This window comes from Epinephelus lanceolatus, chromosome 8 (assembly GCF_041903045.1).
Source record: "Epinephelus lanceolatus isolate andai-2023 chromosome 8, ASM4190304v1, whole genome shotgun sequence".
Classification (NCBI taxonomy): Eukaryota; Metazoa; Chordata; class Actinopteri; order Perciformes; family Serranidae; genus Epinephelus; species Epinephelus lanceolatus.
The window spans coordinates 23025134-23040806 of NC_135741.1; the positions used below are offsets into that span (position 1 = coordinate 23025134).

Here is a 15673-nt window from a genome sequence, read left to right on the forward strand (position 1 = left end):
CCGGAGATCATGGAGTCAATGTAGGGTAGTTCAAATGAGATACGACCCAAGGAGACAATGAAAACATTTAAATAATGGTGGAATGGAATGAATCGGTGATATATAATAATATATCGTAATGTATAGTTAAAAAAGTGAAAAGAATTCTCCTCCCACATGTTAAGATGTATATGATATCTGCACAGATCACCACCACAGTCAACAGGGCTGCCTCCGTTTAATGGCACAATATTACGACCTCCTCCACCATTGCCTCGTTTGTTGTTGTATAGAACTTTTGACTCTGCCCTCTAGTGCTGTCTTGGCTGTATCTATGCCATCATAAAGGACACATGGAAGTATGAGGGCATTGACATTTACAACGTGTGAAACGGATGAGCTATTTTTGTAGGTTAAGGGAGTATAAATGAGTCTTATGCCTTATCTATGTAAACAGACAAGGCTGTATGCAACTGTATGCAGAATCTATTGGCAATAGTACAAGATTTTAGTATCAGAAGTGTTCTGGTAAATGCACTTGCACCTTACAAGTTTTTCAGCCACTCAAAGTGCGTGCCACCTGCTACTGATCTGAAACAATCACACACGCTCCTGAAATTAAATTTGGGGTTCAGTATCTGGAGGACTGGAGGAGCCGGGGCTGGAACTGCCGATCTTCCGTTTAGTGGACAATCAATTCTACGTCCTGTGCCACAGCTGCCCTCACAGCTCTGGTACCATTTGTAGTCCAAGTAGTATTGACATTATTATTGAAATTATGTTTCAGTGGGCTTTGATTGCCTGCAGGTAAACAGCAAAAGATGGGGAACATATTGGCTGAAATGCAATCTCAGAACCCATCGGCTATCAACTGACAATGATTTGGCTATCTATGAGCTTTCTTCTTATTTATCTGTATTCGTAGGCTGAAATCTGTTGATAGAGATTAGCCAAAATGTTGTCTGGACATGTCTCAAGTTGCTAATCAAACTGTAAACAATGATTGGCGCACAGAGAAGGAAGACTTAGCCTGGATATCTACTGGTGACACAGATCTCTTGAAGAGGCTTTATTGTCATCAGAAGATGGCCAATGGGTGTTGAGACTGTCTGTGCCTAACCCTATAAAAATTCACAACATTAAACACATGTTACAATGTGCTTCAGCCAAGAGACAACTGTGTGCCACACACACGTGCTAAAGGGTGCTTTGTGCGTCGGTATCAGACCCTGAGGAGGCATGACAAAGCGCCGAACTGACAACCTTGGAATGAGAACGGGTTGGTACATTTGTATGTTTGTGTGTTTATGTCATGGGGTGGGTAATGCCTAATTTAGCTGAATATTTATCAGAGTTTATTGGAGTCTGTGGCCCCCTGCCTGATTCGCTATCTGGCAGATTGGTAATTATGAACATCTTAGCACAACACAGCCTCAGACTGTTGACACCTTAAGCTGTATTAAGCTAGAGAGCACACTGAACATTTACACACATATGCCTTTGCAGTGCTGTTTCCCTCTGAGTGCTGATCAACAGTCTATCATTACATCTTTAATATTTTTTACCCCCAAATCCCATGTTACTCCATGGAAAAGAGTCATTTTATATAAAAATGCTATCCAGTAAAAATATGATGATGAGATTTTGGGGCAATCCGGCCAGCACATAACGCCTGCAGGTCCATCAAGCTAACCAACAACAGCAGCCGTACCGTGTAACAGGTGTACATTGGGGTGTTAGTTTACTGCAACATTGCCAACATCAGCAGCAGCTCTCTGCACTACAAGAAACTCAGACATGCATTATTACATCCTGACTGTGGCATGAAGCCGGTAAAAACATAATACTTCCTGTTTATGCACCAAGTGAGAATGATGGAGAGGACAAGCAATCATCAACAAAAGAGTCAAGGGAAAACACCAGTCCAAGCTTTTTGCTTTTGTCTTGCTTATTTTAAACTCCTGATGTCAAGTCCAACTCCCACATCCTGCATCCTACATCATTACAGCACAAACTTGTGGACTGTCTCCATTATACCCTTCATTATGTTATTGCAGACCAGACAGGGCTGAAACAAATATTCCTGAAATACAGTACAGGCCAAAAGTTTGGACACACCTTCTCATTCAATGCGTTTTCTTTATTTTCATGACTATTTACATTGTAGATTCTCACTGAAGGCATCAAAACTATGAATGAACACATGTGGAGTTATGTACTTAACAAAAAAAGGTGAAATAACTGAAAACATGTTTTATATTCTAGTTTCTTCAAAATAGCCACCCTTTGCTCTGATTACTGCTTTGCACACTCTTGGCATTCTCTCCATGAGCTTCAAGAGGTAGTCACCTGAAATGGTTTCCACTTCACAGGTGTGCCTTATCAGGGTTAATTAGTGGAATTTCTTGCTTTATCAATGGGGTTGGGACCATCAGTTGTGTTGTGCAGAAGTCAGGTTAATACACAGCCGACAGCCCTATTGGACAACTGTTAAAATTCATATTATGGCAAGAACCAATCAGCTAACTAAAGAAAAACGAGTGGCCATCATTACTTTAAGAAATGAAGGTCAGTCAGTCCGGAAAATTGCAAAAACTTTAAATGTGTCCCCAAGTGGAGTCGCAAAAACCATCAAGCGCTACAACCAAACTGGCACACATGAGGACCGACCCAGGAAAGGAAGACCAAGAGTCACCTCTGCTTCTGAGGATAAGTTCATCCGAGTCACCAGCCTCAGAAATGGCAAGTTAACAGCAGCTCAGATCAGAGACCAGATGAATGCCACACAGAGTTCTAGCAGCAGACCCATCTCTAGAACAACTGTTAAGAGGAGACTGCGCGAATCAGGCCTTCATGGTCAAATAGCTGCTAGGAAACCACTGCTAAGGAGAGGCAACAAGCAGAAGAGATTTGTTTGGGCCAAGAAACACAAGGAATGGACATTAGACCAGTGGAAATCTGTGCTTTGGTCTGATGAGTCCAAATTTGAGATCTTTGGTTCCAACCGCCGTGTCTTTGTGAGACGCAGAAAAGGTGAACGGATGGATTCCACATGCCTGGTTCCCACTGTGAAGCATGGAGGAGGAGGTGTGATGGTGTGGGGGTGTTTTGCTGGTGACACTGTTGGGGATTTATTCAAAATTGAAGGCACACTGAACCAGCATGGCTACCACAGCATCCTGCAGCGACATGCCATCCCATCCGGTTTGCGTTTAGTTGGACGATCATTTATTTTTCAACAGGACAATGACCCCAAACACACCTCCAGGCTGTGTAAGGGCTATTTGACCAAGAAGGAGAGTGATGGAGTGCTGCAGCAGATGACCTGGCCTCCACAGTCACCGGACCTGAACCCAATCGAGATGGTTTGGGGTGAGCTGGACCGCAGAGTGAAGGCAAAGGGGCTAACAAGTGCTAAACACCTCTGGGAACTCCTTCAAGACTGTTGGAAAACCATTTCAGGTGACTACCTCTTGAAGCTCATGGAGAGAATGCCAAGAGTGTGCAAAGCAGTAATCAGAGCAAAGGGTGGCTATTTTGAAGAAACTAGAATATAAAACGTGTTTTCAGTTATTTCACCTTTTTTTGTTAAGTACATAACTCCACGTGTTCATTCATAGTTTTGATGCCTTCAGTGAGAATCTACAATGTAAATAGTCATGAAAATAAAGAAAACGCATTGAATGAGAAGGTGTGTTCAAACTTTTGGCCTGTACTGTACTTCAAATGCTCCTTGAAATATTCAGCACATTCAGCACACATCCACCAGAAACTAGTATTTTGCTTGTTTAAAAAACTGGACTGTATTGGGATTAATGTTGAGGCGGAGTGAACCTACATGAGCTCACAGTGTGAACCTAACAAGAGCGAATACTTCCAATTTCCATTTTTATCAAATATGAAATCAGCACTGTTAATACAGCCTTTTTGACCGATTGAGTACAGCATTAAAATATGTCCTCTGAATGGGTCTTAACAATTTTCATATTTTAAAGGTTGATTTGGAAGATTAAAACTACAACCAGACCTCCGGTGGGATGATTAGCACTGTCTGCATTTTGTAAAAACCATGAATAGCAGCAATCAGCACAATTATAATAATCAAGTTTTGGTCAGTGGGGCTTCAACACTCAGTCTCCCATGCCTTCAGTTTCCTTGTCTGAGCAAGTACAGTACATGGTCTGTTATTTCAAAACCATTACTGCCACCTGGCAGCAGTAATGGTTTAAAAGTTGTCAAGTGAACGTTACAGAGTAATACCTTGAGCAGGCAACGATTCAGCTGCCAATTACCGTACACGTAAAATAAAGTCACGACAGCCTGTTGTAGACATCTACGTATCAAGCAGTGCCAAAATAATCACTCAACCATTCTGTCATATGACTCCAGCTCATATTTATTTCACCATGTGGTCTATATTGAAGGAATTTACTGCCATCTATTAACATTCATTTGTGTCATCAAGCCTCAATGAACTTTTACATTCCTCCAGTAAAATCCTCTCACCCCCGCCTCCTCATTACTCTTCTATGCTCAGCTTAGTGCACCACCGCTCTTACTAATGCTGAGTCAATTACAACTGCAGGTGCTGAGCCAAAAAATGGGCCAGGGGGTGTGTGTGCCAGTGGGGGGTTGGGCTAAGGTGTTTACTCTCTGTGTGTGTTGATTTTCCTGAGCTGAGTATCAGCCAACAAGGTTGTCAAGCCTATGAAAAAAACAAAAGCAAGTCAATTAGAGTGGTGCACAGAGAGAGAGAGAGAAAGAGAGAGAGAGAGAGGGCAAGAGGCAAAAGAGGTATTAGTATCAAACAAAACTCTAAAGCCCACCAGCAATCCTCAGAGGCTGTCATGCTCATTTCAGCCCAGGGCATGAAAGTGCTGGATGGAATAAATGACATACTGTTGATTCGGATATTCTTCCAGCCTTGCGACGAAGGGGGATAAAAATGTCAGTTATTTTGTTGTAAAGGTGTAACGGTTAGCGGGTTCAATTATCACATATCTTTCTGCAAGCAGACATTTTGCAAGAGTGGCACAAACGAAGCAGCGGAGTCAATATAATTCATCCTCCTGTCATTTAACTTGACAATTTGGCCTGAAGTCGACGTCTGAGTAAAGGTCATGTAATAACCAAAATGGACAGAGACCTTGTGGGGATCATAAAAGTGTGTCCTGATGTGTGGGAATAGAAAAAAAAGGTCGAAGGGTCATTTAGGTCAGGAAAAACAGTACTATGACTGGTTCACTGTGGGACCAGAGGCTCTGAACACATCTATAAATATTTCTTTATATAAATTTAACTGCCTGATGATGATAATAAACCAAAGGTCATGGGTTCACCAAAATCGCTGGGATACATTTTCTGCAGGCCATAAACATTGACACCAAATTTTATGGCAATCTGTAGCTGATGAGATGTCTCTGTGTGAACCAAAGTGTCGGCTGTTATCAGGCCATTAAATGACCATTATTAGTGGTTTTAAGCCTCAAAGATATCGGTTACAATGGGTCTGCGCCAAAATCTATTACCTGGGTTTTCAAGAAGGGAGGTTCTCAGAGTTACTGCAACAAATCACTCTTTGAAGTTTTATCTTTTCTCTCAAAAATTCAAATATGTCTGAAAATACACGACAAGGCAAGGCATGAATCCATCATATTAAAGTAAAGATAAATCGGCCTTTTCATGTAATAACTCCTATCTACTTTAAAGTACACAGCATTAATGACAGGCTCACTGTTACCCATGAACCCTTGTGCAATCACGTGAGCTAGCTAATGCTAAATCACTGTGCAGCAATTATCATTGCAAGGTAAACTAGTTAGCTAACAGTTATGTAATATTAAAACATAATAGCCAGTTGGCTCTATTATTATTCCAGGTGGATGTATATTCTTGTGAGCCACAATGGATCGTTTTGCAACTTTTTGAGCAAGAGACTCTGAAATACCATCCACCTCAGAAACCACCAGCTAAAGAACAGAGGGGAAGGCTAATGCTACAACTGCCGCTGACTTAGCAGCTACAGGCAAGCACAAATGAGAGAGATCAAAAAGATCAAAAAATATTCTGAGAATGATCTCAAGTGGAGCTCAGTTTTAAGCAATATATGCAGTAGCTGGTCCCTGTTCCATCTTTCTTTCAGCTAAGGGGTAATTTGTGTAAAAACACTGAAGACCCCTGTTCTATTAGGTTCACACAGCCATTATTTGGCCATGAATGGCAGTACATTTATTGTTTGGGCAAGAACTCGGTGGTTATAATAATTAATTATTCATTCTTTTTTTTTTCATAACTGCTTATCCTGTTCAGGGTCATGGGGGGGCTGGAGCCTATCCCAGCTAACACTAGGCAAGAGGCGGGGTACACCTTAGACATGTCACCAGTGTTAGCAGGGCTAACACATAGAGACAAACAACCATTCACGCTCACATTCACACCTATGGGTTAAAACCCGAGATTTCAACCCCCCTACCCTGGATTTCGAACCAGGAACCCAATGCTAACCACTGCACCACCCCAAGTGTGATGTAATAATTATGGCAGGAGCAAATGATGAGATCAGGTCATGTCATATTTAGTGCGCAAAAGTCCATGCTGAGTGGGAGGGAGACATGGTGAACGGATCAAACAATCACAGGACTTTCACCCAATTCAGCAGGGTTGGTGTCCAGCGTGAAACCCAAAGTCGGCGTTGACTTGATTTAACTAGAGACACCTGTTTTAACTGACTTATAATAATATCTCTTCCTTAACTTTACCAAGCAGATTTTGCACCTAAACCTAAGGAAAATGAAAGTGTAACTAACCAAACTACGACGGTTTCATTTATTTGGATATGCAAACAGACATTCAATGGCCATTTCACTCGTTGCGTATGCAAATGGCCCTTTAAAGAGCTGATAACGCACTTTGAACCTGATAGTAAGTGTGGCAGGCACCTTCTACTCCCTATCTGAGGCTAAGAACCACAGATAACGGCTTTTTAATTGGCTGATAACATCCTAATCGGATTGATGGACAGACAGATGGACAGATCAATCAACCAACATCACTATCCAGTGCTAGTGGATCAAAAAGGGAAATGAGAGGACATGAAAGAACAATGAGACACAGACACACAGTGGGCGAGATATTAGACAGTGCTTTTCACTGAGATAGTAATTGGACTGGGCTTTGCAGGATTGCTGCTTTGTCTTTTTCTCATTAACGGAGCAAATTAGGAACTTTTCAAATCTCTGTTAGCCTGTTTAACATATTCATACTCTGTCTTTCAGTGCGGCTCGCCTCACTTTTTAAATACTCTTTGGACAGAGCAGAGTTATTGTTTGCTGCTTTAGTTTTCATTGCCACGCAGTGTGCACCCTTTGTTGTATTGTGGGCGGACTCTTTTGTAATGGAAATAGCAGTAACTTCCAACAACTGTGTGAAAAGTCAAAACGCACACACCAGACTTTGACTTTTGCAACCACGAGGCTATGCAAACATGCTCGCTCCCAAACCCACGACATGCAAAGTCAAGCATGGCTGAAGACATGAACAGTATACATTGTAGGTACGCAGCCACCAAAAGGCACGCACAGACACACACACACACGCACTGTATTCTTGCACACAGTGCTCCTGACAAGGCTTTTTGTTTGTCCTTGACATTTTCATGTATTTGATGAAAGGCTGGTATGAAAGGACCATGTGTTGACATCAGAAATCTTCAAATGTAGAGTGATGTCTTTGTTCCCTCTCTCATGGCTGACTCAAGGGACTTCTGTGCTCGGGGTGGACTTGTTGTTAATTAACCACAGAGCTGTCTGATTGAAGTGTGTGTGTATATGAATGTGCACACAAAGTGGTAGCTATAGAAGAAGTGAAGGGGCTTCCTACATCTGCCCTTCATTGAAGCTAATTCTCATTTGGAAATGGCACAACATACAATCAGATCAGTATATTCTAATGCAAATATTGGTTGTTTTTCTCTCTGTCAATCACCTAGTCACCATTTTGTTCCCTGTGTGTTGCAGAAGAGCTACAAGAGACTTAAAATGCATTTTCTATACAGATATGACTGAGGCAGCAGCTGTGCTCAGCAGCCATGCAGTAAAACACTGGGACCTCCAGATTTGCTTATTTGTGAGGCTGTATGTGTCTGTAAGCCAAATATTTTTACATGGGTGCATGATTTTGTTTGTGCACACATCAGTGCATAAATAAAGACTCTGAATTCATAAAAAGCTTAATTTGATAGTTGTGATTATAAACAGCTCTTTTGTGGCTCATGGCTATCTGATAATAGTCTCATAATCACACTGAATTGCACTTTCATCTCACTTCATTATTCATGTTCATGTTACCATTTTTTGTTTGGCGAAGGGACGGTTGTTTTGTTCGAGCCCTTTGGCAGCGACTGGCACGTCTGTCCTGTCAAGGTTTGTTTAAGCGTTATAATTTCTTTAGGTTTAATTACAACACCCCGTATAGCTGCACTGATCTGGTCTATACTTGTCGTCATGTTTTGTGGTAACTATTGTTTTTTTTTTTTTTGTTCGGGATCAGGTACCAGTAGATAACATTCACATTCTTAATCAAACCAACAAATTGTCTCAGTTATTTTTCAACAGTGTAAACAGCCGTCAGGGAGAACAACACCACACCGACTTGAAACGCTGAAAAAATAAGCAACGTGGGCAGTGATTCACTGGTGTGGAACCAAACTAATCTGATGACAAAATGTCTGTCTACTCACTCGTTAATGTTTGATGTCAGATCACATGTTGGATTAAACACCAGTGTAAATGAGCCTGATATATTGAACACAGTGCGTGTGTCTGTCTCTCTCTGTTTCACAGTGCACGTGAAGGCAGGGACGTGTGAGGTGATAGCAGCCCATCGCTGCTGCAACAAGAACAAGATCGAGGAGAGATCTCAGACTGTCAAATGTTCCTGTTTCCCTGGACAGGTTGCTGGCACCACCCGGGCCATGCCCTCCTGTGTTGATGGTACGTATCACTGTTTGTACACATTTTAATATTGATAATAATACATTTTATTTATAGAGCGCTTTTCATGGTACTCAAAAACACTTTACATTTGTTAAAAAGGATCATAAAATAAACTGCAACAAAATACAACATCATTCACACATTAAAAGCCGTTTTGAAAAGATTAGATTTGATGACGGAGTTGAATTGGGAGAGGTCAGTGCAGTCTCACATGTGTTTGGGGAGAAAGTTCCAGAGGGAGGGGGCGGCTATGGAGAAGCGGTGGTGGAGTCAGGAGGTTGGCATCAGAGGAGCGGAGACTTTGGGAAGGAGTGTGGCGGTGGAGCAGCTCAGTGAGGTAGGAGGGGGGCTGGTTTATGGAGGGCTTTGTAAGGGAGGAGAAGGACTTTGAATTGGATGCGTTGTGGGACAGGGAGCCAGTGGAGGTTCTGAAGGACGGGGGTCATGTGATCGCAGGAGTGGGAAGCGGGCAACAGAGTTCTGGATGTATTGGAGTTTGTACCATAAAGAATGCTGTTACAGTAGTCAATTCTGGACATGATGAAGGCATGGATGAGGGTTTAAGCAGCAGTGGGAGAGACTGATGGGCGGAGATGAGCTATGGTTTTACTGTCTAAATATGCCTTTTATGGTTTTTAATGTTTTCATGTTGATTATAGTTTTTCTGTGTTTGTTAGCATTAGCTCAGGCAGAGCACTAAAGTTGAGCTGACAGTACCCGACTGGTGCCAACTAGGGGTGTAAAGATTAACGGCTATGGACTGTGAAACCAATACAAGAGTCAGAGATTTGGTTATGTCGATAGAGAACTCCAGATCCAACCCAAATACTGCATGAAATTCTGAAAAAATGGGTCTTTCTCTGCACTCTGTGCCCGTCGCCTCTGTGTGAAAGTGTCTCATTGTGTGCCATAGGGGTAATGGTGATCATTTTCAGTCACTCCTGAAGGCCTTTGTCTTGTAAACTTAAAAGAAATAGCTACATGAAGAATGAAAAATTGGAGCTAGAAAGAGACATTGAAACCCTCTCTCACCTCACAAATATATCTGCATCATTTTTCGCATTGGCTTGTGAACTTTGTATCTTAGTATGTTTCAGATTGTTCAAGAGGAAAACATACACACCCCAAGTGCTTACTGCTTCCTTCATGCTTCGACCCCTGTCTAAGTCTTTAGCTGTCTGGCTACCAGCTGTCAAGTAAGATCAAATTATATTCATATAGGAGTACAGCATGGCCATTATAACCCAATTATGGATGGATGACAGCATTCACACTGCAACTATCATGACAACAACAGCAGCAAACTGAATTGTTGAGGTTGTGATTTTATGAAGGATAGAAACACTAGCCCCTTGTACAACGCCTCTTCAAGTGGGAATTTTACAGCGTTATGCAGCTTTGCTAGTCTGTATGGAAGGTATAATTGCGGGACGGGGGGACAGCGTTGTCTCGCCTTTAAGCTAGCAGTAGAGGTAGTAACTGCCCTGAAGTGATGTCTTTGTAAAAGGGACAGCTGGCAGGACAGGACCATGGATGGGACGGGTGTGAGGTTTTGATGCCGTATAATGTGTGTGACCCTCTGCCGGGAGATTTAAAAAGCAGTTGATAGCAGTTAGCAGCTAACTCAAAAACGAAGAATAGTGACTGAAAATGCCTGTAAATTGGGAAAACAATGAGGTCCGGGAGCTCCTTTCTCTTCAAATAGAGGGTGAGATCAGCCACCATATAACAGTGCAGTAAATGATTGTTATTGCCATGTCATATCATTGTTTTATGTTTATAAAGCGCTGCTGACGCGTACGTTATATGTCACACTCAAGGCCGAGGCTGTTGCGTTACCTGTCACACCTGTCATGCCTCTTTTTCTTTTGCAATGCCAGCAGTTATCTAAAACCACAAAATGCAGCAGCATAATGCCACAATTTGATTCTGTGTAAAAATGCAAAGGTGGCAAAATGAAGCGACTTTGTAGCAACATTTTAGCATGATTCCTGTATAAAAAGGGCTACTGACAGTTAATGACAATCCATCTGAATTTACAGGGCGTCACTTTCAACAGGCCGATGATATTGTCACTGAGGTTAAAAAAACGTACTCCTGTTTGATAAAAAAAAAGTAGTCATTAGACGCTAGACGCTATCAAGAAGGGCATCTGGGACACAATCATGTTTCATTATTATTATAAACAGAGACAAAGAGATGATTATGAATAGCTACAACATCCTGGTAGGCTACCTAGCATTACCCCAGGTAGCCTAATGAACCCCTTGTGGATGTCACAGTAGTGACTGCCCATTTCCTTAAGCTGCTGACACTGCTGGAGTGTGCAGAGCGAGCTTGGTGCCACTGTTTACATTACATTATCGTTAATAAGTGTGGATGCTCACGTAGTTATTGCTATAGTTATCGATCTTTGTGTGGCAGCCCGTTACTCTGCTGATATGCTCCCTCCATCACCAGCCTCTTCCTCATGTACTTTATTTTTGGGTATTCCTGATTTAACTAAGATCTAATTTACATGTATGTGTTTGTTGGGGAGCTGAGTGGTTGGTTCTCCCACTGGAAGTCTTGTTGCTGCAGGAATTTTTTGAGAGCCTGTAAAAATCTAACAGTTTAAGCATTTACTATGAATGGTCCATTCCCTCACACAATGTCTCTGACTGAAATATAATTTATACTCTGGCCAATCCTGCCGCAGTAATCCTTACCAATGTGACACTCCTTGCTCCTGTATGAAATACTTCATTATATTATCCTACATACATCCATTTTAAACATGTTCTAGTGTGTGCTACTCTGCTACCTCTGACCATTTTTATAAAACTGATATATGACTGAGGTAAACTCTGATTTGACAGTAGACACAGATGTCAATACTATCTTGGCAGTATTTTTGTGCACCGGGAGCCAAAAATACTGCAGGTGTCCTTGTAGCCACTGCACAGAAATGCAAGGAACACAATAAGACAAACCGAAACCTTACTCCCACTGTCCCTGCTTTCCTGTCCAACAGTGTTTCCTGCTTTGTCAATTATATTTTTTGATGAATTCAGAAGAATAGCAAGGATGATGGATGGCACAAGGTTACATTGCTCACACAAGCAATTCAAAAATAATGAAATGCCTACTCCAGCTATTACCCAGATAAACAGTAAAGGTAAAAGAAGCAGACATCTGAAGTATTCTGAACGGCAGAAGTAATCTGTGCTTCACAACCAAGCAAATAACTCCAATGACACATAAAAATTGAACAAATTCTTCTTAACTGAGAGGGAGAATAGGGAAAATCTCTCTATGAGGAATAATTCAGGTGTTCCTGCTATTATGTCGAGCACTTCAGTCAATGTTATGTGAACATAAAAGTACTCCCAACATGAATCATTATAGCAAATATTATAATCTGCAGAAAGTGTTATCTTTCTGGAGCTGCTTTGTTGACAGTGAATGAAAGGTTGATTCTGCAGACCCAAATGTTTATCTGGGCTTTTACACATAAATGAGCTTTGTTTCGCAGTAGTGCTGACAATTCTAGGCAACAAAATGTACCCATATACCCGGAAAATCCCCCTGGCTACTGTTCCTCTGTCAACAAAATCAGTATCCTGCACCCCCTGCAACTATGACGAGTGGCACTTGATGAAATCACAGACTGCAGTCGCTGCGACTCTGTTGTTTCTTGCCTGTGGAGTTCATGTAAAAACCCAAATCTATAAACAGGAAAATAAAGTGAACAAGTGAAGAAGTTCACCTCAAACTACACTGATGTTTAGAATTCACAGATGAATTACTTAAAGCACAGCACATTTAACCGACCAGGTGAACAAACACAGTAACAGTATGTGTGAGCACCGCTGCTTTTCAAACATTAACAACAAATTTGACTCTAATCTTTTGTTTGTGGGGTTTTCATGTATTTATTTAGCATGTACTATTATCAGCAGTGGAATAAATATTCAGATAATTTACTGAAGTAAAAGTAGTGACACCACACTAAAGAAACACTTGAATACAAATCAAAGTCCTGTATTAAAAATTCAACTTAAGAACAAAAGCATTATGAGCAAAATGTACTTAAGTTATCAAAGGTTAAAGTGTGCGTTACATCAATCTGCAGTGGACCATTATATTAATAGACCATTATTATTGATGCATTACCATGTCTACAGTACTTTAATGTTAAAGCTGATTGAGGTGAAGCTAATTTTAAATGTTTCATATACTTAAAGGGATAGTGCACCCAAAAATGAAAATTCAGCCATTATCTACTCACCCATATGCCGATGGAGGCTCAGGTGAAGTTTTAGAGTCCTCACATCCCTTGCAGAGATGGGGCTAGCAACAAAACTCTACCTAATGCAGGCTGTGCGACCCAGATTAAAACGTCCAAAAAAAAAACACATAATTGAAACAACAGAATATCTCCACACTGCTCGTCCATAGTGATCCAAGTGTGCTGAAGCCCCGACATAAAAAGTTGATTGGAAAAATGTCTTTTGAACTCAACTCAACACACATGAAGGTGGTGCCCATGTCTCATGGTCTCGCGCAAGCGCACATGCGTGAGCAGTATAAGGGATGTGAGGACTCTAAAACTTCACCTGAGCCTCCCTCGGCATATGGGTGAGTAGATCATGGCTGAATTTTCATTTCTGGATGCACTATCCCTTTAAGGGTGGCAAAATCTAAAACACAGCATTATATTTTATGTACTGATCACGTTTGGTTTGTAAAATCTTGATCTGAAAAGTAACTTGTAACCAGTAGCTGTCAGATAAATGTTTTGGAGTAGCAGTATGAAGTAGCATAAAATGCAAACACTGAAGTAAATTACTTACTTAAACTGATAGTTCAGATCTTATGAAGTTGGGTTGTATGAGGTACTCATATATAGTCAGTGTATTACCTACAGTAGATGGCGGTCAGCACGCCCCCAGTTTGGAGAAGCAGGCAGGAGTGCCAAATACCCTTTTTCCATTGACACTCTTGGCCGCGATGAGTAAAGCTATGCTGCAGTGATTTGTGTTTCCACTGTCAGTTTAGATGCCCCATGCCACACCAAGCCACACCAGAGATGTACCTTCTCAGGAGAAGGTCCAAAAGCTGAGACGCCCGCCCTTAAGTGGGTAGTGATTGGAATGGAAATGGAAATGCAAGTTCCTGCTGTGCTGGGCTGACGGCCCAAACCAAGCCAAGCCAAGCCAGCCCATGACTGTCGAAAAGGGGTATAAGACTGCTTTACCTTTCCTTCACACACTATCACTCTCTTCAAAGCCAGACTCCATTGAGAAAAACAGTAATTTAACATCCCTGAACACAGTAGCTGCTGATCTGCTGCTGCTTCGATCAGGTATTTTGTTTGTTTTATTGTGTGACTGAAGCATTTAAAAAGGTTAGTAAAAATTCACTTAAGTCACAGAATAACACAAACAAACTTACGGATGGAGGCAGCGGTTGACTAGTAGCTCCCGTATTCAGCGAGCTAAAATTATTATTTTTGTCAATGGAGTTTGGTGGCTTTGATGGATGGGGGACTGAAGCTGTTTAATGCTGACTGATGGAAAGGTGAAGTGGTGACAATGTTTTAAATATAGCCTACACTTAAACTGTCATTGATTTTCTTAGGTGGCTTAAATCTGTTTTGCTGCTGCCACCATCCACAGCAGTACATTGCTAAGCTTTTGTGTCAGTACTCCTGTTTGTCCTTCAAACTGGGGGCGCATTGACTGTCATCTACTATAGGTAATACACTGACTATTGAGCAGACACATATTCTGACAGACCACATCATGACAATTTGATGAAAGTCTGTCTCAGCTTTGTATACTGGAACTCTTCTGCTCAGAGTGGCTCCTATCTGCAACATCTGATGACTACAAAATGCTTTGAAAATTCCTCAGACAAAACGGCAAAGTTGGTCTGTTAAAGAAAAGTATCTCACAAACCATCATTAATCCCCTGGGAATTATGTCACTGAATACAAGCTGTGTTTTAAGTGAGTATTTAATTACTAAGTTGGACTGACAGTTACTGAAATACTTGCATGCTAAACATGTGCTGTGATTACATGGTAACTCTAGAGTGACACATGAAGAAAGGGTATTCCTGAAAACATTCTTAATGTATTCACACATTCAGTCCATTACTGCAGTGAGCGCTCTTTTGTTCCTTTTTTCTTTGTGATGATATTTAATCATCCTCTTGTTCTTGATGTGTCTGGTCTTCCTAAGCCTTTTCTCTCCTTTGTGTTTGCTAAAGGCACTTCATCAGTTCATTTTTATCTGATTCGACGTGTTGTGAACAAATCTACTCCAGATCCTCAAAGATCACAACATATCCCAGCTGTCTCACGCATATCTCGCCTCCAGTTTTGTCCCCCCCCCCCCCCCCCCACATGAATTGAAAATGTAAATGATCTCTTATGTACTGATTAAATTCACATGACTCTAGTGCCCATGCATACAGCAATAATCTGCATTTAAAATACTCTCCAAAGAGAACATAACCCATTTTCTGCCTTTTTTCTTATCACTGAAAGGTTGTCAAATTATTTTCTCCAGAGGAAAAAAATTCTAATTCATGTTCCCCTGAAGGTTAATAGTAGTGGCACATGCGGGAAACATCATAAGAATTATGCAGATGTTGACGTGTAACAACATTAAGTATTCAGAATTATATGGTAAAGTGTCAAATATGTTAAAACT

At 41.3% G+C, this 15673-nt stretch overlaps 1 protein-coding gene across 1 annotated transcript in view; it reads left to right on the forward strand.

Moving 5' to 3' along the window:
• LOC117257910 (chemokine-like protein TAFA-2) overlaps window positions 1–15673 on the forward strand; it is a 127590-nt gene that overhangs the window by 103040 nt on the left and 8877 nt on the right. Inside the window, exon 3 of the mRNA XM_033628324.2 lies at window positions 8820–8969. Within this exon, the coding sequence (XP_033484215.1) occupies window positions 8820–8969 (150 nt within the window). The remainder of the gene's footprint in view (window positions 1–8819; window positions 8970–15673) is intronic.